Source organism: Diplodia corticola, assembly GCF_001883845.1.
Source record: "Diplodia corticola strain CBS 112549 chromosome Unknown scaffold5, whole genome shotgun sequence".
Classification (NCBI taxonomy): domain Eukaryota; kingdom Fungi; phylum Ascomycota; class Dothideomycetes; order Botryosphaeriales; family Botryosphaeriaceae; genus Diplodia; species Diplodia corticola.
The window spans coordinates 88,997-113,600 of record NW_017971484.1 but is presented as its reverse complement, the minus strand read 5'-3'; the positions used below and the strand labels follow the sequence as shown (position 1 = coordinate 113,600).

General features: G+C 60.1%; 10 protein-coding genes across 10 annotated transcripts in view; 1 reads left to right on the top strand and 9 right to left on the bottom strand.

Annotated features, from left to right (window-relative positions):
- Positions 1-75: 75 nt before the first annotated feature.
- BKCO1_500039 (sarcosine oxidase) lies at positions 76-1,674 on the bottom strand (the record flags this gene model as incomplete). The annotated part of the gene is made up of 1 exon (XM_020276859.1): positions 76-1,674. The coding sequence occupies one exon, from the start codon at positions 1,672-1,674 to the stop codon at positions 76-78; it is 1,599 nt and encodes a 532-aa protein (XP_020134073.1).
- Positions 1,675-2,542: 868 nt separating this feature from the next.
- On the bottom strand, positions 2,543-4,463 carry BKCO1_500038 (delta-1-pyrroline-5-carboxylate dehydrogenase; the record flags this gene model as incomplete). The annotated part of the gene is made up of 4 exons (XM_020276858.1): positions 2,543-2,715; positions 2,772-3,721; positions 3,790-4,262; positions 4,314-4,463. 4 exons carry the CDS (start codon positions 4,461-4,463, stop codon positions 2,543-2,545), a joined length of 1,746 nt encoding a protein of 581 aa, XP_020134072.1.
- Positions 4,464-4,814: 351 nt separating this feature from the next.
- BKCO1_500037 (uncharacterized protein) lies at positions 4,815-5,557 on the top strand (the record flags this gene model as incomplete). Its single annotated transcript, XM_020276857.1, has 2 exons — positions 4,815-5,011; positions 5,071-5,557. The coding sequence occupies 2 exons, from the start codon at positions 4,815-4,817 to the stop codon at positions 5,555-5,557; spliced, it is 684 nt and encodes a 227-aa protein (XP_020134067.1).
- Positions 5,558-5,884: 327 nt separating this feature from the next.
- Positions 5,885-6,887, bottom strand: BKCO1_500036 (pyrroline-5-carboxylate reductase; the record flags this gene model as incomplete). The annotated part of the gene is made up of 2 exons (XM_020276856.1): positions 5,885-6,786; positions 6,842-6,887. The coding sequence occupies 2 exons, from the start codon at positions 6,885-6,887 to the stop codon at positions 5,885-5,887; spliced, it is 948 nt and encodes a 315-aa protein (XP_020134066.1).
- Positions 6,888-7,085: 198 nt separating this feature from the next.
- BKCO1_500035 (proline oxidase) lies at positions 7,086-8,646 on the bottom strand (the record flags this gene model as incomplete). Its single annotated transcript, XM_020276855.1, has 2 exons — positions 7,086-7,944; positions 8,012-8,646. The coding sequence occupies 2 exons, from the start codon at positions 8,644-8,646 to the stop codon at positions 7,086-7,088; spliced, it is 1,494 nt and encodes a 497-aa protein (XP_020134065.1).
- A 1,258-nt stretch (positions 8,647-9,904) lies between these two features.
- BKCO1_500034 (carboxypeptidase s1) lies at positions 9,905-11,905 on the bottom strand (the record flags this gene model as incomplete). The annotated part of the gene is made up of 6 exons (XM_020276854.1): positions 9,905-10,145; positions 10,251-10,813; positions 10,904-10,994; positions 11,137-11,482; positions 11,540-11,682; positions 11,736-11,905. The coding sequence occupies 6 exons, from the start codon at positions 11,903-11,905 to the stop codon at positions 9,905-9,907; spliced, it is 1,554 nt and encodes a 517-aa protein (XP_020134064.1).
- Positions 11,906-13,389: 1,484 nt separating this feature from the next.
- Positions 13,390-14,544, bottom strand: BKCO1_500033 (glycosyltransferase family 8 protein; the record flags this gene model as incomplete). Its single annotated transcript, XM_020276853.1, has 3 exons — positions 13,390-13,536; positions 13,629-13,977; positions 14,054-14,544. 3 exons carry the CDS (start codon positions 14,542-14,544, stop codon positions 13,390-13,392), a joined length of 987 nt encoding a protein of 328 aa, XP_020134071.1.
- Positions 14,545-15,435: 891 nt separating this feature from the next.
- BKCO1_500032 (nadph oxidase) lies at positions 15,436-17,205 on the bottom strand (the record flags this gene model as incomplete). Its single annotated transcript, XM_020276852.1, has 3 exons — positions 15,436-16,720; positions 16,792-17,046; positions 17,105-17,205. The coding sequence occupies 3 exons, from the start codon at positions 17,203-17,205 to the stop codon at positions 15,436-15,438; spliced, it is 1,641 nt and encodes a 546-aa protein (XP_020134070.1).
- A 1,121-nt stretch (positions 17,206-18,326) lies between these two features.
- On the bottom strand, positions 18,327-22,738 carry BKCO1_500031 (sensor histidine kinase response; the record flags this gene model as incomplete). The annotated part of the gene is made up of 3 exons (XM_020276851.1): positions 18,327-19,893; positions 19,960-22,617; positions 22,677-22,738. 3 exons carry the CDS (start codon positions 22,736-22,738, stop codon positions 18,327-18,329), a joined length of 4,287 nt encoding a protein of 1,428 aa, XP_020134069.1.
- Positions 22,739-24,203: 1,465 nt separating this feature from the next.
- BKCO1_500030 (cell wall anchored protein) overlaps positions 24,204-24,604 on the bottom strand; it is a gene marked incomplete at both ends in the record, with an annotated part of 3,046 nt that continues 2,645 nt past the window's right edge. The window contains one exon of the mRNA XM_020276850.1: positions 24,204-24,593. Within this exon, the coding sequence (XP_020134068.1) occupies positions 24,204-24,593 (390 nt within the window). The remainder of the gene's footprint in view (positions 24,594-24,604) is intronic.

Genomic DNA, 24,604 nt, shown 5'->3' with positions numbered 1-24,604 from the left:
GGCAGCGAGGGGAGCGTGGGGTTCTTCGCGGACGAAGGATCCATTGCTCTCTACAACTTTGCATACCCAACACTCTCACAGCTTCGACTTCGCATCAGGCTTCACGTCCTCAAACTCAGCCGTCTCACCCAACCTCCAGCTCACATCGCCACCCCAATCCGCACCTTTCTCCTGCCCCGGCCCACTCGCCTTCCACCGCCACCTCTCCACCGGCTGCTTCCCATCCCCCGCCTCCAGCAACGCCTTCACCCACTCCCCAAACACCGGAAACATCTTAAAGCCATGCCCGCTATCCCCACTCAGCAGCACCACCGACCGGTCCGTCCCGGGCACGTAATCAATAACGAAATCCGAATCGCTCGTATCCGCAAACCAGCACAAGCTCTTCCCCACCAACGGCCTCTCCGCCAACCCCGGCAACGCCTGCCTCAGCAGCTCCCGCACCTTCCTCTCGTCCCCCTCCGGCATGAACGCGCTCTCGTCCCCCAGCGGTGGCGGCAACGACACGCCTTCGTCGCGCCCCCGCGTGTTCACGTACCCCCCGCCCATCGGACACAGCTTCAGCAACCCCGTCCGCGGCTCCGGCTCGAAAAAGAAGCCCAGGTCCCGCGCGTACGTCACGGGGATGCCGCGCAGCGCCGCCGCCTCCTCCCGCGTCAGCCGCACGTGCGCCACGCTCCAGCTCTTGGCCACGACCCCCGCCGCCGCGCCCGCCGCCGCCGCCGCCTCCGGCACCACCCGCGCCGCCCCCGCCCCGCACGCGACAATCACCACCGCGGCGCGGTGCACCGCCTCCTCATCGTCGTCCCCGTCGGCAGCAGCAGCAGCAGCGACCGTCCGCACGCCAACCGCCTTCCTGCACAACGGCGACGACGACGATGAAGACGCCGTCGCCTCATACACGATCCCCACCGCCCGCCTCCCCAGACAGAACCGCGCCGCTTTCCGCGCTTCCAACTCGTCGTACACCCCCCGCAGCGCCGCGCCGCTGCGCGCGTACCCGTCGAAGCGGTTGAGGTAGCCGTGCCAGCCGGGGAGCGGGGCGAGCGGGGCGAGCGGGGCGAGCGGAGCGAGCGGAGCAAGCTGCGCGTCGTGCTGCGCGTCGTCGTGTTGCGCGTCGCTCGTCGTCGGGTCGCGGAGTTGTAGCAAGCGGCGGGCGGCGGCGGCGTCGGGGACGAGTTCGACGTGCGGGCGCAGGAGCGGGTGGGCGGCGGCGGCGGCGTGGAAGCGGGAGAGGGTGGCGCGGGCTTTGGCGGGGGCGGCGCCCGAGACGCAGTGGAGGAAGCCGGTTTGGTGGAAGTGGGGGGAGAAGAGGGGGGAGGTAAGCCAGGTTGTTGTTGCTTTCTGGTGGGGGGAAAGGGGGGTGTTAGTGGTGGTGGTGGTGATTGTTCGGGGAGGGGAGGGGCCGAGCAGGGCCATGTTGAGGAGGGTGGATGGGGGGAGGTGGTGGAGGCGGCGACGTACGATGGCGAGGTCGGTGTAGAAGGGGTCTTCGTACTCGGCGCGCACGATCTTGTTGATGTCGTTGGCGGCGGATTGGCGCGGCGGGATCGATGTGTCTTGCTCGTACACGGAGATGTTGGTGTAGCCGGCCTGCGACAGGTGCAGCACCGTTGACAGGCCGAAGGTGCCGGCCCCGATGACGATGATGGGTGCGTTGCGGTCCACGGCCATTGTGTTGTTGCCGTTATCGTCGTCTTGCAGACTATGCAGATGATGTGATGACGTATTGGGAACAAGTCATACAACCAGCTTACTTGATATTCTCTTTTCTCCTATTGCCGCTGGTCTAATGTTGACATATATGTGCTTTCCGCTCTTCGGCGGTTGTCTCGCAGTATTGTTGCCATCTAGTTACGAAATCGCTGCTGGTGTCCTGGATCCCGCCCCGAGTAGCCGGCCGGGAGGGGTAGCTAGATGCCGGATGGAGCTGCGGGGAATCGAAAGATAAGTCGGGAGCGTTCCCGGTTGCGAAGATCGAGAGGCCTCTACGCCCCACGCTGGCGTGCTCCGGACTCGGCCATGCACCCTGGAGCAGCCCTCACGCCACCTTCAATCATCGGCACTCACCCCGTCAAGCTATCACAAGGGCAAGGTAGCATGCCCTGTGCGCGACGACCACTGAGATCCGTGAGGCTTTTCGTGGTGGTGGTACAGCCAATGAGAATCCCCGCACGCCGCAATTACCCTACGAGAATTGTGACGACTTCCATCTGATCAACAAGTTCCTCTTCAGGCTGTGTGTAACGCATCACTTGCAGCAACCGGAGTCTAGGGCTCTCAAACAATCTTCGGCCGAAGTAAATCTGGTGGCCGTCAACAAACTCATCCTGAACACCATGGATGCTTTCAGAGCAATCAGTCACAAGGGCAGTCTGGAATGGACAAAGACTCGATTACTCGACTGCTGGAACAGGTACATGAAGTCATGAAGTCATGGCCAAAGATGCAACCACCCATGCACTTCGATCACACCCTGAATCACTTCTCACTGTTTTGTTCCTACAACCCATGGTATCCTTTACTCCCAAAAGTGGCACACTTAGTGGTTGCTCGGGTACTTGAACCCAGTGACCGGGAAGAACTCTTCCTTAATCAACCGCGGGCTGGTGAAGCGGCGCAGGACGTCGGAGCTGCCAGCCTTGTCGTTGGTGCCGCTCGAACGGGCGCCGCCGAACGATTGCTGGCCGATCAGCGCCGCCGTAGTCTTGCAGTCTGGAGTGGTACAAGCCGTCAGTCATGATCGAACAACGACCAAAGGAAGAACTTACTGATATAAAAGTTACCCGCCGAGTACCTCAACGCATCCTCCGCCTCCCGCACCGCCTTGCGGCTCTGCGCAAACACCGCACCCGTCAGCGCCAACCCACCACCGTTCCGATCCACGCTCTTCAGAATCTCGCTCCACTCGTCATCAGGATACACGTGCACCGCGAGGACGGGCCCAAAGATCTCCTCGTTGAACAACCTGTGCTCGGGCGAATCGACCTGGTACACCGTCGGCCGCACGTAGAACCCAACGCTATCATCATACGTGCCGCCCGCCAGCAGCTTCACCGACGCATCCGCATTACTCGCATCAATGACGCCCTTGATCCTGTCAAACGCCCTCCTATGAATCACCGGCCCCATGAACGCCTCAAAATCCCCGTCCGGGCTCCCCTGCGCGATCGCCCCCACGCCCGCCCTCAGCAGCGCGACGAACTCGTCCGCGCGCGACCGCGGCACGTACGCGCGCGACGTCGCCGAGCACTTCTGGCCCTGGTACTCGAAGGCGCCGCGGATGGTGTGGTGGACGGCGCCGGGCACGTCGGCGGAGGCGTGCAGCAGGTGGAAGTTCTTGCCGCTGGTCTCGCCCACGACGCGCGGGAACTCGCGGTAGCGGTGCTGGCCGACGCCGTCGCCGATGCGCGCGCAGAGGCCGCGGAACACGGACGACGAGCCGATGAAGTTGAGCCCTGCGAAGGCGCGGTGTGCGAGCGCGACGGAGGTGACGGACTCGGCGTCGCCGGGGATGAGCTGGATCACGTTGGGTGGGAGGCCGGCTTCGAGGAGGATTTGGTAGATGAGCGTGCTGGCGTAGATGTTGTATTGGGATGGCTTCCAGAGGACGACGTTGCCCATCAGGGCGGGGCCGGAGATGAGGCTGCCGCCGAGGGCGGTGAAGTTGAAGGGGGAGATGGCGTAGACGAAGCCTTCGAGGGGACGGTAGTCCAGGCGGCTGGAGTTGGTGGTGTTAGCTGGTTTGTCGTTCTGCGGGAAGGGTGAGGGGTTTGTAGCAGGACTTGCCTCCACATGCCGTCGCTGCCGCGCTCCGGCTGCCTCGCCAGCAGTTCTCCGGCCCAGTTGCAGTTCAGGCGGAAGAAATCGGCCAGCTCGGCCGCGGCGTCGATCTCGCCCTGCCACACGTTCTTGCCCTGCCCCAGCATCGTGGCCGCGATGAGCTCGTAGCGGTATTTTCCTGTCACCAGCTCGGCCGCCTTCTGGAAAATGGCAACTCGGTCAACGAAAGGGGTTTCCTGCCACTCGGTCTTTGCCTTCAGCGCTGACTCGATGGCCGTTGAGACCTGCTCCTCGGTAGCCAGCGGGTAGTTGGTGAAGATCGTCTTGTGCTCCGAGGGCATCACTTGATCTTCCGACTTTGCCGACTTTTGCACTTTGCCATTGTAGTAGATGTCGCTCCGCGCGGGAAGTTGGGAACGCAGCTTTGCGAGTGCTTCCTCCAGCTTCTGGCGCTCGGGAGAGCCTCTTGTGTATGTAGGCTGCAGTTCGCGTCAGTTGGATTGTGAACTTTACACTGAGGATTCACTTACATTTGGCTCATTTCGAGGGGCGGGCAGACTGAACGGAACGGTTGCCAAGCTCCGTTGTTGAAGACGGAGTCGGGTGGTTGCAATGGTGCGGGGATTCCTCAGCGCTGGCCGCCGAACCGCGGTCGACGAGAGCTTCCAAGTAACAGCCATCGTGCGATTGGAAGAATTTACATAAACGAGGCAAAAAGCAAAGAAACGACGGCTTCAAAGATGCAAGAGGTCATTCGTTTTGTTAGAGTCGCCAGGAGCTTGCCCCGCATGGATATGAGATCACCGGCACAGCGTTGACGGCGACTGGGCCCGGGAGCGCTCCCGAAGGAAGCAGATACACGTCTATCCCACGATATTCCCCACTCCAGCATCGCATTCCATTTCCGAAAGTAATAGATTTGGTAAGTAGTTGGTATGGCACGCCCGGGAACACGTCCGGAGGTTGCCAGCATAATGCTCAATCGAGAGGCAGCGCAATGCCGCTGGAGGAAGATAGTTCAAACCGGCATCATGGCGCAAAGGGAAAACGAAGGCTTCATGAGCAAATACGATGACCTCTACGGTCGTCGAAAAGGCGTCAGGGGCAAGTTGTTTAGAGACCTGTTCGCGGCGGCCGTCGCGGCGACGTTGGTCGCGCCCTCGGTGACGCTCATCGACAGGCAAGTACTTCGGCAGCACTTTGAGCTCCGCTGGACTCAGCCATTAGGGTCGTCGTCTAAAAAGCATCAAGCAACAAACCGCTCCTTCGCGGCCTCCGCGCACACAGCCTCGCCGCCCTGGAGCGACCAGGAACACTCTTCCTCGCCCGCCCCTTCACCTCCGTCTGGACCCTCTACGCCGCGACGTACGCGATGGCCAACAGTGCCGACACAGTGATGCGGGACTTCGGCCTCGCCGCAGCCGGTACCGTCACGTTTATCTCCACCCTCGCGGTTAACATCCCGCTCGGCATACGAAAGGATCTGCGGTTCGCGCAGTGCTACGGGAGCGCTGCCGAACTCGCAGCAAAGAGCACTATCAAGCAGGGGACCCGCCGCCCCGCAATCCCAAAAGCGGCCATGCCGACGTTCCTGATTCGCGACACCCTGGCCATCTTCGGGTCGTTTGTGGTGCCGCCGCGGGTCGCCAGCGCCATTCCCGACGAGCTGGCGGGCCCGCACGCCAAGGCTACTCTCACGCAGATGACGGTGCCCGTCGTGTCGCAGATGGTAGCGACTCCGGTGCGCCTGCTCAGCCTGAGTCTGTACGACTGATCTGGGAATGTCCTGTTGGTAGAAAGCCTGGCGGGGATCTGGAGGGTGCTGCCGACGGCGACGGCGGTGCGGTGCGTGAGGATCATCCCGGCGTTTGGGCTGGGGTTGCTCGGGAACAGAGAACCGAGGTGGTTTTGTCATGGCAAGGTTGATGGGGTGTAGACTGGGTATTGCAGACCCTAGGTTGTGTTTTGCAGCGGACGAATGATGGGATATAGACTTCTCGATATGCACGCACGCCGCACTAACCCGACGACTCCCAAACCAACCCACCCCCAACACCCTCCACCAAACCACCCCCACCCCACCCTCCCTCCCATTCCCCTACTACCTCACCGTATCATTCACATGCCCCGCCCCCCCCTCCCTCCCCATCAACCTCGCCACCGTCACCGCCTCCCTCAACGCCCTCCCCACCGTCCCCCTCACGCCCCCCTCCTCCATCACCATCAACCCGCCAATCGTGCATCCCTCAGGCGACGTCCCGCGGTCCTTCAACACCCCGGGGTGCACGCCGTCATTCAGCATCGCCGCGGTCCCGGCCATCGCCTGGAAGATCATGGCGCTCGCCTGGTCGCGGGGCACGCCGACCGCCACCCCGGCGTCGACCAGGGCGTCGCAGATGACGGCGAAGAAGGCGGGCGTGGAGCCGGCGAGCGCGGTCGCGGCGTCCATGTGGCGCGGCGCGACGCGCAGCGTGCGGCCGACGCGGGAGAAGATGGCGGTGGTGAGGTCGAGGTGCGTGGCGTGGTTGGCGGCGGCGGCGGCGGCGGCGTCGTCATCGACTTCGATGGCCGTCAGCCCCGCGGCTGCGAGGGCGGCGATGTTGGGCAGCGTGCGGATGATCCAGGCGCGGTTCTCGGCGCGGCGATTGGCGGCGGTCGTCGCGGTGCCGTAGAGGGTCGTTTCGAGCGCGGGGCGCGTCCAGCCGGCGGCGACGCTGATGAGGAGTTTGCCGGCGAGGGCGTCGCGCAGGCCCGGGGCGGCGAGGAGGCTGGGGATGTCGGCGGGGTCGGCGGCGAGGATGATGACGGAGGCGGATTGCACGGCGGCGGTGTTGGAGCCCCGGGAGATGGTGAGGTTTTGCGGTGGGGAAGGGAAGCGGTGCTTTAGGGCTTGCTCCGACTTCTCGCTGCGCACGCAGGCGATGAAGTTCGTGAAGGGGAGCGGGTCGGCATTGCTTGGGGTGGGCTCGATGAGGTTGGTGAGGATGGCGGTGCCTAGGTTGCCTGTGGAGTGGGTGGTTTGTGAGTGGAGGTTTGGGTGGGCGGTCGGCAAGCTTACCGCAGCCCAATATGCAGAGGGTGGTTGCGTCTTCCAATTCGGACATGGCGGGGTTGGAATGAACAGATGCAGGGAATGTTCAATTGACAAACTTGGGTTCAGGTGTCCATCACTAAAGTAAATACTCGACCAACCCACGGCGTTCACGTGCATCCCCGACGTCACTTATCGTGACCGGCATCACTCCCGAACCACCACTGACTTGCCCCGCCATCGTCATCACCTACCTGCCCCTCCAATCAACCTACTTAGCGCCAGCAAACCATCTCCCCGGCGCGCGCAACACCACCCCCAGCCTCCTCCCCACCTCCCTCTTCAACGCCGCGTACTCCTCCTTCGTCCTCCCCGCCGCATCCCGATTCTCCACCGCCCTCCTCGTCAGATACGCCAAACACTCCCCCAAGCTCCCCCACGTCGAGCACTTATACACCTCCGGCCCCCTCCCCTCCCCATCCCTCCTCCGCACGAGCCCGAAACTCACCCCATCCGCCATGCCGTGCAGCTGCGCGAATGCCACCGGCACCGTCGGCAGCTCCCCCGCCACGCGCTCCGCATGCAGCGCGTGAGCCGCCCGCAAGCTTTTCTCATTGTGCCCCGCAAGCAAGAGATCCACGCTGGGGAAAGGCCGCGAGCCAGCGCCCTCGCCGCCGAAATCCCCGATGCGGCACCGCAGCGCGCCCTGCGCGATGCCGTCGTACGCGGCGTCCGTGTCCTGCTTCGAGTCGCAGATGAGGCGGCGCTCGTCGCTCGCCATGTACGCGCCGCGCACCAGCTTCAGGCCCAGCGTGAAGCCCTCGTCTTGCGCGGCGCCCAGGTGCGCCGCCAGCCGCGCCGGCGTCGATTTGAGGTAGGCTTGGTAGGTGTTGTAGACGAGGGCGGGCGCCGGGCCCCCGGCGCTGCGGTTGCGGTTGTGCTCGCGCATGAGGTGCAGGCCGACGCGCTCGATGCCCGCTTGGAAGCGCTGCGATTCGGCGTCGATGATGACGCGGGCGCCGCGGGCGCGCGCGCGCTGGCAGATTTCGCGGAGGGCGGAGAGCAGTTGCCGCGGTGGCGGGGCGCCTGTGTGGAGGCGGCTTGTTGCAAGGGGGCCGGCGCCGGTGAGTCTGTGTGGTCGGAGGGAGGTTAATGCCGTTTTTCCTTTTTCCTGTTGGGCATATTGGGTAGACGTACTTGAGGGCCAGCTGGTCGCCTTCTTCCAGCAGGTCGACTGTCTCGAGCGTGCCCTCCCGCCATGCGGCGATTTCCTCGCACCAGGCAGGTTCACCGTCCTCTTTCGACGCAATGCCCATGCCGTGTTCTGTGTTGGTACGGTGATCGAACACTGTCTCTTTTGCGTACGTCAGTATGGTGCCGCGGAACCCGATTTCTCGCAGCCGCCGCATCGTCTGCGTCACCTCGCCACCTGTCTCGCCTGCGCAGAATTGCTTATAGAATGTTGCCTTGAGGAGCGAGTGGAGCAAGGGGTTGCGGTCCACGTTGAGGACCCAACTCCTGCTAGGCTTGCTGAGCGCCGAGAGAATGGCAAGGGAAGGACTGAGTAAGAATGGTTTGGACGAGATGGCGTTGATGAAGACTGATCTGAGGAGCATGCTTGTGGGCAATGCCGACAGCGGCGGCAGTGCTGCAGGGTCGACCTCTGTGCAGTTTTGCTTGCTAGCATCTTTTTGCTGCTGCGAGATGGAACCACGACGCTCCGTGCTGATTGTTGTGATTTTCCGGGTGCTTCTGCATGTTCTTTGTTGTTGTGTGCTTTGGATCCTCCATGCTGTGGTAGCGGGAGTCCTTCGAACGATCGTATAGGCCATTGCTCGGGAGGAATCAAATGAAATTCTGGATACCATCAAGCCCGTTGGTGACACTGTACTGGCAACATAAAGCTACCACGCCGGAAGTTAGATAGCACAACCGAGACATGTGGCAGTCCTTCCCCGCATTTCGTATCAACTCGAGATGCATCGGTCGCCTTCCCGATATCAAATGTAGGGCGGTATTTGGGGCGTCGGATACCTTCCGGTTAAAGCTAATCACCTCCAGGACACCAGGACGGCCAATAGGGATTAGTACCGGAGATACGGTCGAAATCCCACCTTGCATGGGATTGTTATACGTATAGAGTACTTTTTTCCCGTCGGTCGCCCCACCGCTGTGGCCTCCAACAGCTCATCTGGCCTGCTTATAGTATATCTCCGCTTAATAACGTTGATAAAAAAAGGTATACTTAGTAGTATCCGTTTGAAAAAACTTAATAGACTGCGTGGTAAAGAGCTAGTGTTCTTTAAGAATACTATACCCTTAACACTGGGTAGTCTGCCTCAATCTCCGGCGGGCGCAAATTTCTGTCCACCGCCAGCTAGTAGTCGTGGATATTGACCGACAACTGACCGTCACCCAGACCATCAACACCGGAGGCCTACCCAGCGCCGGCCCGCGCCTGTTTCCGACGGAGCTCCCGGCGGAGCTGGAGCGTGGGGTGGCAGCGTTAAGCCCTTTGAGGAACTTCTACTTTAAATACAACTCTTTTCCGATACCCTACATTTATCCCAGATCCATAAAGACATGACCAAATCTAACTGCATCCCCAAGCAATCACCCCGTGTCATCATTCTTCCCACTTCCAATCCGGGGCCATCACACATTCCAACTCAGTCATACTTTGCCACCCCAACCTTCACAAGAACAATAAACCACTCAGCCATTCCCATTCCTCTCCTCTACAAAACTATGGAATATGCCGCTTACAGAAGCTCAATGTAACATACATCACCGTCAACGTCGGACAGCTGTAGTCGAGTATGCATATCAGGCAAAGTATAACCAACGTACGGGCTCGATGATGCATAGACGGTTCACCGCTCTACCGTCTTCACTTCAAGTTAAGCTTTGTGGGCTGTTGCGAGCATGACTTCCTTGGAATTTGGTGCCGCTTCCCATGAAAGGCATTTTCGAGTAAGAAGCCACTAAAAGCGGTGACACTTGCGAATCCCTCGCAGAATTCGTATTACGGTAATGGCAACCTGGCATACAAACTACGACATTAAGCCAACGCTAGGTATGCACAGCAACTCAAGAGACCTCCTCCAGCCCCGTCGCCACATCGAGCCCATGAATGGTCCTGTTAAAGAACTCCAACATGGCGCGCGGCTGGTACGTCTGAACCATATGACCAGCATCATAGACCCGCAAAAAGGCGAGATTGCCATTCTGCCTCGCCTGGCCATGCTCTTCCCCATCGACCACAAACGGCGTATACTCCGTCGCCGCAAAGTCCTCCGCGCCGGTATAGTTGACCGCCAGCGACACAGCCCTACGACAACCCAAAAGTCAGCAATCCGTCCACAACCGGAGATTAGAGAACGAAACAAAAAAAAAAGGAGAGAGAGAGGGGGAAAAGAAAAAGAAGCCCACTCACTCCCCACCCAGCCAATTACACGCATAATCCGCATCGCCACTAAACACCAACACACTCACGCCCCCCTCGACCAGCTCCCCCACCGCCTCCAAAAAACCCCCCAACACCCCATCCCCGGACTGAAAAAACGCATACGTCACCGCCGAGCTCTCCGCCGAATAATTGCTCGCCCCCACCCCCAACGCCTCGCGCACCGCCTCGCCATTCAAAAACGCCTGCACCCCCGCCTCCACCGCGTCGAACGACGCCGCCCCGCCCTCCTCCACCCGCACGTCGAACCGGTCCCGCCCGCTGACGGCGCGGTACGGGCCCTCGACGCCGTCGAAGCAGGCGTGCCACGCCTCGGCGCAGACGGCGTCGCGGGCGGCGGTGCGCGGGTAGAGGGCCTGCAGGGCGCGGCAGCCGGACGTCTGCGCGAGGCAGCCGGTGCGCGGGGCGTGCAGGGAGAATTGGGCCGCGGCGTGGACGGAGGCGTTGTAGGCGGTGATGTTGTAGGGGTTGCTGGTGGCGAAGCGGGGGAAGAAGGGGGCTTGGATGGCGGCGTCGATGTAGGCGTTGCCGAGCTGTTTTGGAGGGCGATGCGTGTGTGAGGTTAGTCGGGGGCTGGATTCTGGGCGGGGGGTTGATGGGGTGGGGGTGGGGTGGTGACTTACGCCGAGGGATTTGAGGTCGAGGTGGGTGCCGTTGATGTTGCCGGCTTCGATCTCGGCGTTTTGGTCTTGGAAGTGCTTCATGATTGCGGGTCTGTGACGGGGGTGGTTAGCAGGTCTTGATGGAGTGCGCGAATGCAGCGGTTTTTCGGAGAGCCGAACCCGTAGTGGCCCCTGTTGTATGTGTTAGCCGCCAGAGAAGTAGACAGCGTCTTCTCGTCCTTGAGATTACTCACCCATAGCTCACTGTCCAGAGATGGAACTCTTTGGATTTGATCTTGGGATTCAGGGTCGGCAGCGCGCTGTAGAACGCCTGAACGTAATCCCAAGCAGCAACAGCTGCATCTTCGCTTGTGTCGATGGCGGTAGTCTCGTTGATGACCGGCCAGACTCCCGTCACGTTTGCCAGGTCAGCGCTGAGAAATTGACCCGTATACTCATCGAGAGAGCCTTCTTGGAGATCGGCATAGGAGAAGCCGGTGCCGATGGGCTGAGAAAGGTAGAGCACGTTGGAAACGTTGGTCCAGCTCAGTGGATTGATTTCCGTTGTACCGTTCTCGGTGAGTGCACATGGGCCGAAACCTGCATGGACGTTGGTGTCTTGCTCCAAGGCTCACAGACTCTGAATGATTTCTTTACCTGTGAACACGCCAACGAGGGAGTCAGATCCAGGCCCGCCGTTGATCCAGACGGTGATTGGATCATTTGCCGGGTCGTTTCTGGACTCGAAAAACCAGAAAAAGGTGTGGCGGGTGGGGGAGGTATCGATGAAGCCAGAGTATCTGCGAATACAGTCAGTCAAGTACTTGGAACAAGCGAGCACTTAGTAGCATACGAATTCACTCCAGGAGTGGTCTCGCAGAGGCCATCTTTGCTTGGCTCTTTGTAGCGAATCGTGGCTCCGTTGGGGGCCGTGATTGTGGTGACGCCACTCGGTTCCCGGGGACTAAGCGCTACGACAAAGTCAATGGAAGCAATCAGGCCGAAAACAACGGGGGACCACATGTTCAAGTAATTTGCGGTTGTCTTTACATGTTCGGTGCAACCGTAGAATTATATACAAGCTTGCTTACCGTGTGGGATCGGGAACCTTGCATGTTCTGGATCCTTGGGGTGAGGCGCAGTAGGATCAAGCTTGTACAGCACCACCTGAGTTGTCAAGACGTGGCGCAGTGGGATTAAAAACCTTGCACGAAGGTCTGTGCGAAAAGCTTCCTAGGCTGGTCCATGAAGATAAGAGTTTGCATCGTGTTGGTGGCGTTCGACTGCCGAATGTCTGTTAAAGACAACAGACTAAACGGGGCACGGGCTCACCGCTTGCAAGAACTGTTGCCTACCCTCACCGCACCACGGCAACCTCAAAGCCAGATGTCAAAAGGTCACAGTGATGTATGAGATTCAAATATTCATGCACAGGGGCATTGCAATGATACAGTGTTGTAGAGGAGGTTGCTCATCGGTGCACAACCGTCGGGAACTGCCTCCGGTAATATTATTGAATATCCGCACTCCACACCATGCGCAGACGAAAGCGTGTAATGATTGGGCTTACTTGCGGCTGCAGGACTTTGTGGCGTTGCTTATGTCTGCATAGAGACCCCAATACGCTAGAGAGCGCTTACCACAGATGGCGTGGTTTGGCGCCCTACCACTGACCTTTGATTCAGTTTCTTTCCCCCCCATAAAAATCTCACTCTCTTGGATCCTCCAAGGCTCTTGTCGGCACTTGCCGGAACAACTATGTTGTCTGCCTAGTAGGATGGCCTTAACGTCGGGTCACGGACCTGGCTCCGCGCGGTCATCCCCACCGAACAAATATTCCTCGGCAAAAGTACGTCTGCTATTGACATGTTCATCTTCACAACGGCCCTGTTATCCGCGATTCGTGTTGGAAGTAGCCCGTCTCTTCGCGCATTCATTAGCCAGAATGGGCTTTACCTGTCCAAAACACATACCTCCAATAATCCGGAACTCAGATACACTAGACACTGAATACGTAAGGGAGCCAGATGAACAATGGCGATGCAGTCCTCCACGGGTGGGAAAAAGAGGATGGTACATCGAAATGTTCTGTTAAGCACGGCTGACGGCCATGGTCGTATTCCATTGGAGCTGAGAAAGGGACAGTGCGCAAGCTGAACCACCGAAAGATTTTTTTTCATCAAAGACTACCGCGGCATGGCTAGGCGATATTTGGTGCCTGAGCGGCAAGCTGGTTGGCTCTTTACACAACGAAAGCATGGCCATGAAGAACTGTTTAGTAGGAGCGGCTGAGAGCCGTACTGATTGGGCATCCCATCCAACCATCTGAGTGTACCTCTTCCACCGGCCTGACGCAAATGGCAGCACCAGAGAAACAATAACCGAAAACGAGCATTGAAATGAAGACAGACTTGACCGAATTTGCCTTGAGCAAAAAACAAAAAAGGCTTTGAAGTTTTGAACAATAGACCACCTCCACTGACCTTTCATAATCTCTTTACTCTGCATCAGCCCTGACGAAGCTCCCTCGAGACATGCTTGGTGATAGCCGGGCTCCAACTCCGGGCTTCATACGCATCCCACCACCACGAGTGCGTCACATAATCCGGATCGTCCGGACTCAGGACGAAGCTCCACGGCTTGTTGATAATGTACTACAAGCACGTCAGCGCCGTCCACGCCGTCAAAAAGCGAGCTGACAAAAGAAAGAAGAGAAAAAAAAAAAAACAAGAACAGATACACTCACATGCACACACCGCACCTCCCCATCCCTCCACACCGCCGCATGCGTCCCCCGCAACTTCTTCAACGCGTTGTAAAACCACGGCAGCGGCGTCCATCTACCACATCCATCCCCATCCTCCCCACCAAAAAAGTCGGCGAGAAAGTCCTGGTCGGGGAAGCGGTAGGCGCGCACGCGGGGGTCGGTGGCGATGGCGCGCTCCATGGCGGCCATGCGCGCGCGGGAGGGGTGCAGGACCACGAGGCCGGAGTTGAGGAGGCGGTGGGTGCGCGGCGAGGACGGGGCGAGCGGGGTGGGATGCGTGAGGGCGGCGGGGTGGGTTTGCGGGGTGAAGGCGCAGTTGGCGGGGGTCCTGTTTTGATACTTTGTTGTGAGCCTTTCTTTTTCTTCTTCTTCTTCTTTTTTGCTTGGATGATGGACTACTGTACCAGTCGTCTGGATATGTCGATATCCTGTTCGGGTTGCAGGTGCAGGCGAAGCCGGCGGCGATGGCGTCGCGGCGCAGCGGCATGTCGAACAGCTCGTCCATGTTGCGGCGGACGAGCATGTCCGAGTCGACCAGGACCGCTCTGTCGTACTCGGCCAGGCCGAAGGCGCGCAGCTTGGTCCAGGTGCCGCCGAAGTGGTCAAAGGCCATGTGCGCGGGCTGCTGGTCGGGAGCCGGCGTCAGCGGGTCCACCACGCGCAGCCGGCATCCCAGCTCCGCTATCGTCTGCCGCAGGCCTTCGCCCGCGTCGGGCGTGACCATGGCTACCAGCGGGTACTCGGACGCCCACGGGGAGCGGAGCAGGGACTCGGAGAAGACGGCCAGCCCCGGGAGATACTTCTCGCCCGTGATCAGCGTGACCCAGCATTTGTTCGTTGGCGGAGCTGGCTCCATCTTCGGGTGCTCGCGGTGAGGAAGCTGGAGTTGGTACATCTGGGTGTGGCTTTGATATATATTGCTGCTTACGCCTGAGGCTGAACCCATGTGATCGTCGTCCAAGGCTTCCCGATGCTCTCCACAGTCGGTCACGGTGCCGGCTCCGCGCGCATCTGCCATCAAGCATGTAGCCGCATCTTGGAGCTGAGTGCTCGACGTATCAACATGCTCTAGCTTTCAGGCGGCGCCTCAGGCTTCGGCTAATTTGTCCACGAAGAGGAGATCGACCCGATGTACGACAAAAGAAAAAGCAGTTCGGAAAGGGACCCACTCGCTCCAGCAAATAAGCAGCCGGCGATCACCGCACACAGATCAAAGGGCTGACTCAACAGCCCTTTACCTGTGAAAGAACTACTAATAATGAGGGGCCTGACTGACGAGAGCCCGTACTTTAACTTCGACTTTGGTTTAACACTCGCGGCTAGGTTCCCTTCAAACACAGCAAGCTCCCGAAGGTGTTGCGAGGCCGCCATTTGCACGTTGACGCGACTCAGATTCTTTTGCATGTTCGCCAGCAGCACCTCTATCTTCCAGATCTCTTCCAAAAGGGTATTGGTAGTCTGAAGAGTACCAGATGAAGAAGCATGGATCCGCAATTGATCTACATGCAGCATCCACTTAACGCTGAATGGCAGGTATACTGACATCAAAGCATATGCTCGAGCAGACGAGGATCGGCCAAGCAAGCTGCCGACAAGTTTCAATTCTGAGCCTGAGACATCCTTCTCTAGCACGAGACAAAGGGACTCCAAAACTGAAAGAAGCAGAACCCATCCATATTTTCGTATCCGACAAATAAGATATAAAAAAATAAAAATATAAAAAAGACTGCACAGCAAGTCTGGGTATCCCACATCCACCACCAAACCCCTCCGCTTTCCTTTTCGTTCAAAAGTGCTCCTTCCAAAACCTGAAATTCACATCCGAGCTCGAGCTCTCCTTGCACGCCTTCTTGATATCCCTCGCCGCGACCGTCGGCCCGCAGAAATACACGCCCACCGTCGTCTTCAAGCTGCTCTCCAAGCCGGGCATGAACTCGGGGCCCTGGCTGGTCGTGATGCCGTCCCTCAGCCCGCCCAAGAACTTGTAAAAGTCCGGCCGGCCGAAATTGGTGCGGCCCTTGAGCTGGGTCAGCGGGTCCATGTCGGTGCCGACCGAGTTGAGGACGATGTTGTTCGCGGTGTCGGCGTCGATCTTCTGGGTGAGGTAGATGTGGATGTTGAGGAAGGCGCCGGCGCCGTCGAGCTGCTCCATGCTGGCGAGCAGCGCCTGGAACCACTCGAACGCGCGCGTGTCCTTGCAGATCCACACGAACTCGACGCGGCGCAGCCGCTTGAGCGCGCCGCGCGTGCGCTCGTGGTAGATGTTTTTCAGCACGCTCGCCCACGGCGTCACGCCGATGCCGGTGCCGATCAGCACCGCGATCTCGTTCTCGAAGACGTCCTCGGCGGGGGCGCCGTAGGGGCCGTCGACGCGGATCGGCGGCATCTCCTGGCCCGCCTGCAGCGCGACCTCGTAGATGCCCATGGGGTCGATGCCGTCGTAGAAGTCGGCCTGGGCGGGGCCGGCGCCGACGGCGTTGGCGAAGTCGCGGGTCCAGTCGCCGACGTGCTTCATGTGCACCGACACGTACGGGTCGTACGGGCACGACGTGATGGTGAAGGGGTGCCACTGCTGCGGCGACACGCTGGGGCAGTTGAGGAACAGCCACTGGCCGGCGCGGTACTTGAACGACGGCTTGACGAACTGCACCTCGACCGCCTCGTACGGGTGCCGCACGATCTTGACGATCTTGGTGTCGCGCCGCGCCCGCACCTCGCGGTATAGCCGCTCGATCAGGTACAGGCCGCCGCCGACGAGCTCCCACCGCCACCCCTCGTACCCGAGGCAGTGGTTCCAGAAGGCGCTGCCCGCGAACGGCGAGATGGGGTCCGTCGTGTCGCGGACGAAGCAGCCCGTGGCGTGCGTGTACATGCCGAGGAGGAAGGGGATGAAGAGGTGGTGCGTGTACCAGAACGTCTCGAACGACTGCTGGCGGATGCGGGCGTGGGCGGTGGTGTAGATGAGCATCATGCAGAGGAGCATGACGTGTCCGGTTACCCCGCCCGCTTGGGTGTAGTGGATTTGCAGGGCGAGCTCGGGGCGGACCTGGGTGGCCTCGACGTTGAAGAAGCTGATGGGGCATCGTCAGTCCTTGGGCCTTTTGTTTCCCGGGGCTAGATAAAAGATGATGATGGAACTCACTTTACGTAGTGCCCGCACGTGTGCACAATGGTCCAGAAGAGCATGCTGTACGCGACTTGGCGGTGGAACCAGATGGATTCATCCAGAGGCAGCCAGCGGATCTTGGGGCGGACCAGGCGCAGGAGAGTCCGGCACATGGGCAGCACGATGAGCATCGTGTCGAGAGACAGCACGAGGCCGGCGCCGCGGGAGATCCACACGGACCATTTGAGCAAGTTCAGCGCGGCCAAGCGCTCGTCGGTGGCTTGCTTGTACCTATCGAGGGTGGCGTAAGCAAGCGCGCGGCATATGTGGGGGTGCAATTGCTGCTGACCAGCCATAGGCGAACATGAAGATGTGCAGGCCGTAGAAGAAGAAGTAGAAGACGAGCTTTCGCGGCTCCAAGAGAGCCTTCCACCGGATCGGCGCGCCCATGCTGCCGGGGTCGGGGATGCAGCGGCCGCGCAACGGCCAAGAGCGGGGAGAAGGAGTCGACGGCCGTAAAAGTCGACAAAGAGTCGTCTTCGTCGAGGCAGCGGCAAAGTGGACGGAGAGTGGCAAAGGAAAGGCGAAACGGTAGCGAACGACCAGCGAACTATACTGCACGGGGATTCCAATAAGGCGGATGGCGGGCGGCGGCGACCGAGTTAAAGGCGCGGGTGGTGGGGGGAGCGACAGGGGCGGATGTGCGACATGGAGTTGCGGTTCGTTGCCATGCAGCGGCAGAGTTTCTGGGGCCGGGTCTGAGCAGGACCGCCTTGGGTTTAAAGCAACGGGCGGCAGGGCTGATGGATCGCGTGATGGTCGACCGACAGTTCGAAGGCTTCTCGCCGGTTACGAGGCGTTCCTAAACGCAGCATGTGCGAGGAGCCGTTGAATGGGCGAGGTTGGAGTCGGGCGCTTAAATATGTGGCACACGACGCGTCGCAGCCTCGTGGTTGGCCCTGTTGCCCCGGCCCAAACCGCGACCGACGTGTTCGTCCGTGTTCGTTCGCCCCGCCTGTCATTGGCTGCCCGTGCCCATCAACCCTCTTCGCCGCCTGCTTCCACCCAGCGGCTGGGATCCCTTCCCGGCGAGCATCTCGCCATCCTCTCCTCGGCACGTCGTGATCCCGACAACCCGTCTTCTGACACCTGCGTCGAGCCAGAGGCGGCGCTGTTCTTCACTTTAATCTGTGCGTCTCGACACGCTTCGCGAACATCGTACGATCCACAAATTCCACTGAACCGTCACGTGCGGCCGGGGATCGCAGAAGGTCGCCCTTCTGCACGTCAGCCAGACAATCACTATCACTATCCCCTACATCAAGGTGGTGTGCACGAGTCTGCTTGCTGCCTTGCCTCTTTCGCTGCTGTTTTCTGAGCCTGTGTGGCTCACCATTGTACCCCTTTAGTCTACACAAAACCACATTAACTCCTCGACGACACAACGTCGACGAACAACGGAAATTCGTTGAACACTTGCTTGCTCACGCCTTTCCCGCCATTCCCATATATATATATACACACACACACCCGTCTTCGGTACGACGACGACGACGACGACGACGACCCTCTCAACCGCCGATCCTCCCCTTCAACGTCTTCATCAACACCCCAAACTTGATCGGCTTCGTCATGAACACGTCCGCCCCCGCGTGCATCGCCTCGAACCGCGCCGTCGCGCTCCCCAGCCCAGTGATGACGATGATCTGCACCCGGCCGTGTGCCGCCAGCACCGAGGCTGTTGCCGGGCCCGTGCCTGTCCCTGTGCCCGTGGCTTTCGGCGTTGGCGTTTCAAGCACCGCCGATGGCGACTCGGCTGAGAAGGATGAGTGAGGCGGGGAGGAGGAGGAGGAGCCAATGGATGCCGAGGCTTCCTTGTCGGACGGCTGCGACCGGCTGGGCAACGAGGAGCGGGGGGAGGACGACGACGGGATTCCCCGTGGGACCTCGCTCTCCTGACCGTCTTCGCCCCGTTCCTTCTCTTCCGAGTCGCGAGTGTCGTCGTCCGGCTCCGCTGCGGGACGGAGCGGGACAGACGGTGCCATAGATGCACCATACCTAGTTGATTCTGCCGGCGGCGGCTTGCCTTGGCCTTGTTCTTCTGTCTCCTCCTTCTCCTCCTTCTCCTCCTTCTCCCCCTTCTCCTCCTCACGCGGGAACGGGAACCCATCCGGGAGCATCGAAGAAGGCGCACCAACGATGCCGTTGTCCGGCATCTGCGGTGCCGGTAAAGCCGGCGACGACACATCCGGCGGCGGCGCCCCCGCCGCGCCCTTGCTCCACCTCTTGACAGCCTCCTTCGACTCGTCTTTCGCCGACCGCTTCGTCGCCGGCGACTTCTTGGCATCGCCGTCATCCGAGCCCCCGCCATAGACAAAGGCCGATGGGGTCATGGCGCCGGGTTGGCCGCTGCTGTTGTTCTGTATGACTCGCCGCTCCCACGCCCTGATCTCTTGCGTCGCCGTCACCCCGTCCATGACCGGCATGCTGATGTCCATCAGTATCGCCGCCCACCGCGCCGGCTGCTTCTTGAACATGTTCAGCGCCTCGAGGCCATTGAGCGCCGACGTGTGGCGGTGGAAGCCGGCTTTGGTGAGGAAGGCCGAGAGGAGGCGGAGGTTGAGCGGGTTGTCGTCGACGATTAGGATTTCCTTGCTGCTTCTGCTACGGTGACGAAGAGACAGTGTGAACGAGGAGGGGTCGGATGCAGCTGCTTCGGAGGAGGACGCTGGCGGTGGGGCCGAGGTGGCGGCGAGGAGGGATTTCTGCTTGCCCACCATCTCATTGTGCATACGGTGGTGGTAGATGTGCGAGGATCGAGACGACGATGGTGGGGTGACGGCGCCTAGTGACGAGTCGCTCGACACGCTTTCCGACGGCTTTAGGGAATACGGAGGCTGCGATGGTTCGTGGACGGAGCCCTTGGGTGTCTGCTGCGGGATTGTTTCCAGGTCATTGCTCTTCTGAGCGGCTCTTGCAGAGCTGGGTGATGGGCAATGTAGTAGGCTAGACATGACCGTGGTCCCCACGCCGGGTCTCGGTGATTTTGAAATGTCCGGCCGGAGTGGAGCATTGGACTCCGGGTCAAGACGAGACATGTACCGATCAAGGATCCTGGCGAGCTTGGACGGACCACAGCTGAGGACATGTCAGCATATCTGATACAACATCTTTTGTGCAGGAAAAACGCCATGGTGACTTTACGGCTGCGTGACCACTTCGATCCAGCCGCTCTTGATTCGAGGATCAGTCCTCAAAGTTGCGGCTTCGACGCCATCTATAGCGACAATCACAGTAACGCCCCTCCTCTTCCCCGCTTTGTACAGGGCGTGGAAACTGGGTCCAGGATAGATCACGAGTCGGCTGCTGGCGTCGTCGCTATCGCGTGAATTGGCCACGTTCACTCCGAACCATGCCTTCAAGCTGTCAGTCAAGCAATCGTGAAACTGGCGCTCGCTTGCGCGTAGAACATCCCGCGTTTCCTCGCCCTCGAGGATCCTGTCCTTGATGACAGTGACGTTTCTGCCACGTGCTCGGGTTGTTACGGAATCCTCGAAGTCGTCATCTGCGATAGCTACACGGCTGGGGAGAACCATGCGGATTTGAACCGTAGTGCCGGACTGGACTTTGCTCTTTACTGTAATCTCGCCGCCGAGGCTCTGGACAAGACGCTGCACGATGCTCATACCAAGACCCGTGCCGGCTGAAAAGGAGTTTTCTTGGGAGAATGGCTTGAAGAGTCCATCCTGCACGTACTTGGATGACATTCCTACGCCAGAGTCCGTTATGGTCAAGAGCAGTTCGCTCTCGGACTCGCCGACATCGTTGGCTGAGAGAGCTACGCGGACAAAGCCGGTTTCGGTGAAACGAAGCGCGTTGCCAAATACATTCATGAGAATGCGGCGCCAGATGCCGGGCTGTATCGCGAATGCCCACGAGTGGCGGTTCGGAAGATCGAGAACGACACGGACGGGCTTGCGGCCTGATTTCGACCGGGGACTGGCCGAGGTCGGAGGGTCTGAGAAATAGTCTTCGTCGTCGTTGGGTTGAGGGGTTGAAAAGTTGTAGGATTGACCGGCAAAAATGGCTTCGACGGTTTCCTCGGTCAATCGCCGTAGATCGACGGTAGGGTTGCTGCCAATGGGCCCGATGGACGAGCGGCGCAGGCGCAGGGCGGCAGAAGTTGCGCTCTTGGCATATGGCCCTGTGAATTCGTTGATCTTTGAGTACTCGAGCACGTTCTGGACAGTGTCAAGCAGGGTGCGGCCGCACATGGCAATTGAGTAGACGACGTTGGCTTGGAATGTGTCGAGCCGCATGCTCTGTAGATATTCGGCCGCTCCCAGAATGCCGTGTAGTGGCGATCGCAGCTCGTGTGACATGGACTCGATGAAGGTTGTTCTGGCCTTGTCCACGGCAGCCGCATCTATCCGGCCCATTTCCGCCATGATGCTATGACCAAAAGCACGGAGGAAGAGGAGATCGGATCCGTATGTGAGCTCCCGTCTGGGATCCGTAACCCAGCACAGACAGCCGGCGAACCAGCGCTGGCGGTTGTAGTCCCACAGAGGTATGATCGCAGCGCTGCGGGCATTATGGGCGACGTCGATGATGGCATCCACCGCCGTACTGCGGCGGGTTTTGCCTCTCCTGGACCGCTTCACGGGAACGTCGTCGGTGGCCTGCCTTGCGATGTTGAATATCTTGCCGTGCGGGTGTCGGGTGAGGAACTTTCGCAGGGAGGTTTCGGTCAGCATCAGATAGTCTTTCCTGATGCGGCTACCGTCGCGGCTCGAACGACTGGCATCGGCGAATCCGAGTATTTTGCAGGTGGGGATCGAAGGGCCCGACGACGTCGAGGAGAGGTTGGACCCAGAGGACTCTTCGGCAGTGCTGGTGGTGAGAGCGGTGCTGGCTTCGGCGTCGCTGTCGTCGCTCGACGTCTGGGGCGGAGTGGCTCCTGTGGGAAGGACGTTTGCCATGGAGGCGTCGAAGAAGATGACGCCGGACAGGGCGCTGGATTCGCGCATGATGTTGGCGGCACGGGAAAACATGCGCTTTGCACCAGAAGGGAGGATGGAGTCCTGTAGCGTGGGCGGGTCCTCGTCTGGAGTCGCCCCTTGTGGTTCGTCCGACGGGGGGCTCTTGTCTTGGGTTGCAGGCGTGCGAGCTGGCAGTGGCGACGCAACGGACGGGTTTTCGGGGGCACGTGGCACGTCGAGGTCGGCGGTGGCCTCCAGGTCAGCGGCACCGGTGACGAAGGAAGCCAGGCCGCGTATCATGTGCTCGGAGTTCCGATTGGTGTCGTGTGCTTTGGAGACGCCGAGATAGGAGACGACAGCAGCGGCAACGTCTTGCAGGAAAAGCAGCTCGGTTTCGGCGAGGCCGTCGCGCGGAGAGGTGTCGAAGATGGCGTAGACGCCGATGACGGAGCCGGTAGGAGCCTTGAGCGGGATGCCTGCGTAGAAGCGAAACTGCGGCGAGGCGCGCACGAAAGGACGGGCGTGGAAGCGGGCATCGAGCAGCAGGTCGTTGACGACGACAGCCGGCTCGTCCAGCACACACTCGCAGACTCCGTACTCGCGGGGGATGACGGCACTGCCCAGCCACAGAGCGTCGGCGGGGCCGGTCAAGGACATGTTCGGCGTGGCCTCAGCCAGCACGATCTGCGACTGGCTGTCGACCAGCGACACCAGGACATTGGCGGCATTGAGGCGAAGCGCGCCCAGCTGGGCCAGGGCAGTGAGTACAAGGTCCGTGGAGGGGCGCGGGACATGGGCGGAAGAAGGGTTGGAGTTGGTGCCGGGGCCGGTGTCCAGCTGGGCCCTCAGATCCGGGATGCTCAGTGAAGGCGGGTAGTAGCTGCGCGTGCGTTACTTAAGACGAAGGACGAACAAGCAAGGGTCGAAGGCAGGGCGCACAAGCAAAGATCGGATTCTCGAGCGCGCTCCGCGGCGAGACAAGACCGAGTAGCCGCGGTCATTGCTGGACGGCGGCAGCACAGCGCGAGTGAGGAGGCATGGAGCGCAGCGAGAGGCGCTTGATGAGAAGAGCGACAGGGCCACGGGTTGAAGGTGCGGAGCCAGGCGGTGGCGTGGGTGGCAAGCGGAGCGGCCAGAGGCGCTAGCCATTAGCTTCATCTGCGTGCCGCAGCACCCTCCTGCGGCCGTCGGCTAGCGCGAGAGTCGGGCTTACGAATTTTCTGCCTCTGTGGTTGAATCCGTATCGCTGGACGCCCAGAGCCCTGGTCGTCTCTGGTACAAGCAGGTCGGCGACGCATCGATCCAAACAAGAGCCGCGGCTGCTGACGGGAGCCCCGAGCTGCTGCTGGCCAGATCTGGCCCATGGGCCCCGCCATGGCCGCTTTCCCATCGCAATCGGCATCCACCCCGCCATCGAACATTGACTTTTCCATCCCGCGACCCACAGTGGCGCTGTCGCTCTGCGCCCCTCTCCGCTACCTAGGTACATCCCCACAGAACAACCGATAGGCAGCGGACGTCGCGCCATTACTCATCACGGCCGCTCCTTGCGTGCGATTACCCAGGTGCTGTCCACGCCCATCGCGTCGGCTTCTTCTCTCGTCGCAGCCACTCTGACGCGCAAACGCCACAGCTCCTCATCCGCAAGACACGTCTCGAATCCGCCGTTCGCATCGTCGACGGAGTCCTGCCATGGACTGACGTCCGACCCCAACCTGGCCTGATTGGCCGTGTTTCACCAACCGCTGGTCTCACCTCGCTCCTGGGAGTTGACCGCTGCACGTTTGATCTTTTTCGTTTGGCCATGGAAACAACCGCTGCTCTGGCGTGCGCGAGCTTCCGTACCCCATGACAAGCAGAGGCCCATAAGCTGTACACGCATCTGGCTTATGTCTTCCAGTGTTACTCGTCACGATTGCTCGTTTGTCTGCGCCATCAGGCATCCGAAAAGGGACCGGGGCTGCAGTGGTAAAAGGACTTGGACTTTCCAGCCGACCGACACGTTCGCGCCGCCTATCATATCTGCTGCCGTAGTCTCGTCATCTACCGCTTTCTTTGCGTCTCCGTCAAGGTGGAAAAGGCGGAAGAATTCCCAGTTGCGCAAGAGATGTTCCACTTCTCCAGGTACCTGCGGCGTGCGGGGAATCTGATTGGTTGCAGACATTCCCACCTGAATCTTGCCATCCGGAGAGGCCAACGTCAAAACACCTTTTATACAGATATCCAGCGAGGCAGCCAGTACTTCGTACATGCATACAAGAACCAAAACGCCGACCGTTGGAAGTCGTGGCTCGTGTATATACGCCCCATACGACATTAGCAGGAATCAGACCTTGCAAATCCTTGAACTGGCGAAACACCACCACCCACCCAAATGAGAGTTTTCCCCCCTTGGCCAAACACCACCCACATGCAAGATTGGAGAAAGAGACAGAGGGGGTGAAAGACCAGAAAAAAAAAAGAAAATCATCTCGTATCCTCCGCAAACGCCGATTTCCTCCCCACCTGCACCGTCTCTCCTGGCTGCCGCCGTTGACTCGCAGAGTCACTATAGTCCCCAGAACCCCTACCTCGCCTCCTTTCCACACTACCAATCGGACTGACCCCAACCGAGCTGTGTGCCCCACCATCGTCACCTCCTCCTCCACGACCACCACCGCTATCATTACTAAACTCCCGACGCATCCCCGGCCTCCCCGCCTCCTCCACCGGACTCAACCCACCGCCCCCCTCCTCCCTGTCCCCCTCCCCCTCCTCCCCCCTCTCCTCCTCCTGCCTCCTCCTCCACTCCTCCCTCACCGCATCCAACTCCCTCCTCCTCCTCGCCTCCACCTCCCCCTCCCCCTCCCCCTCCCCCTCTCCACCCC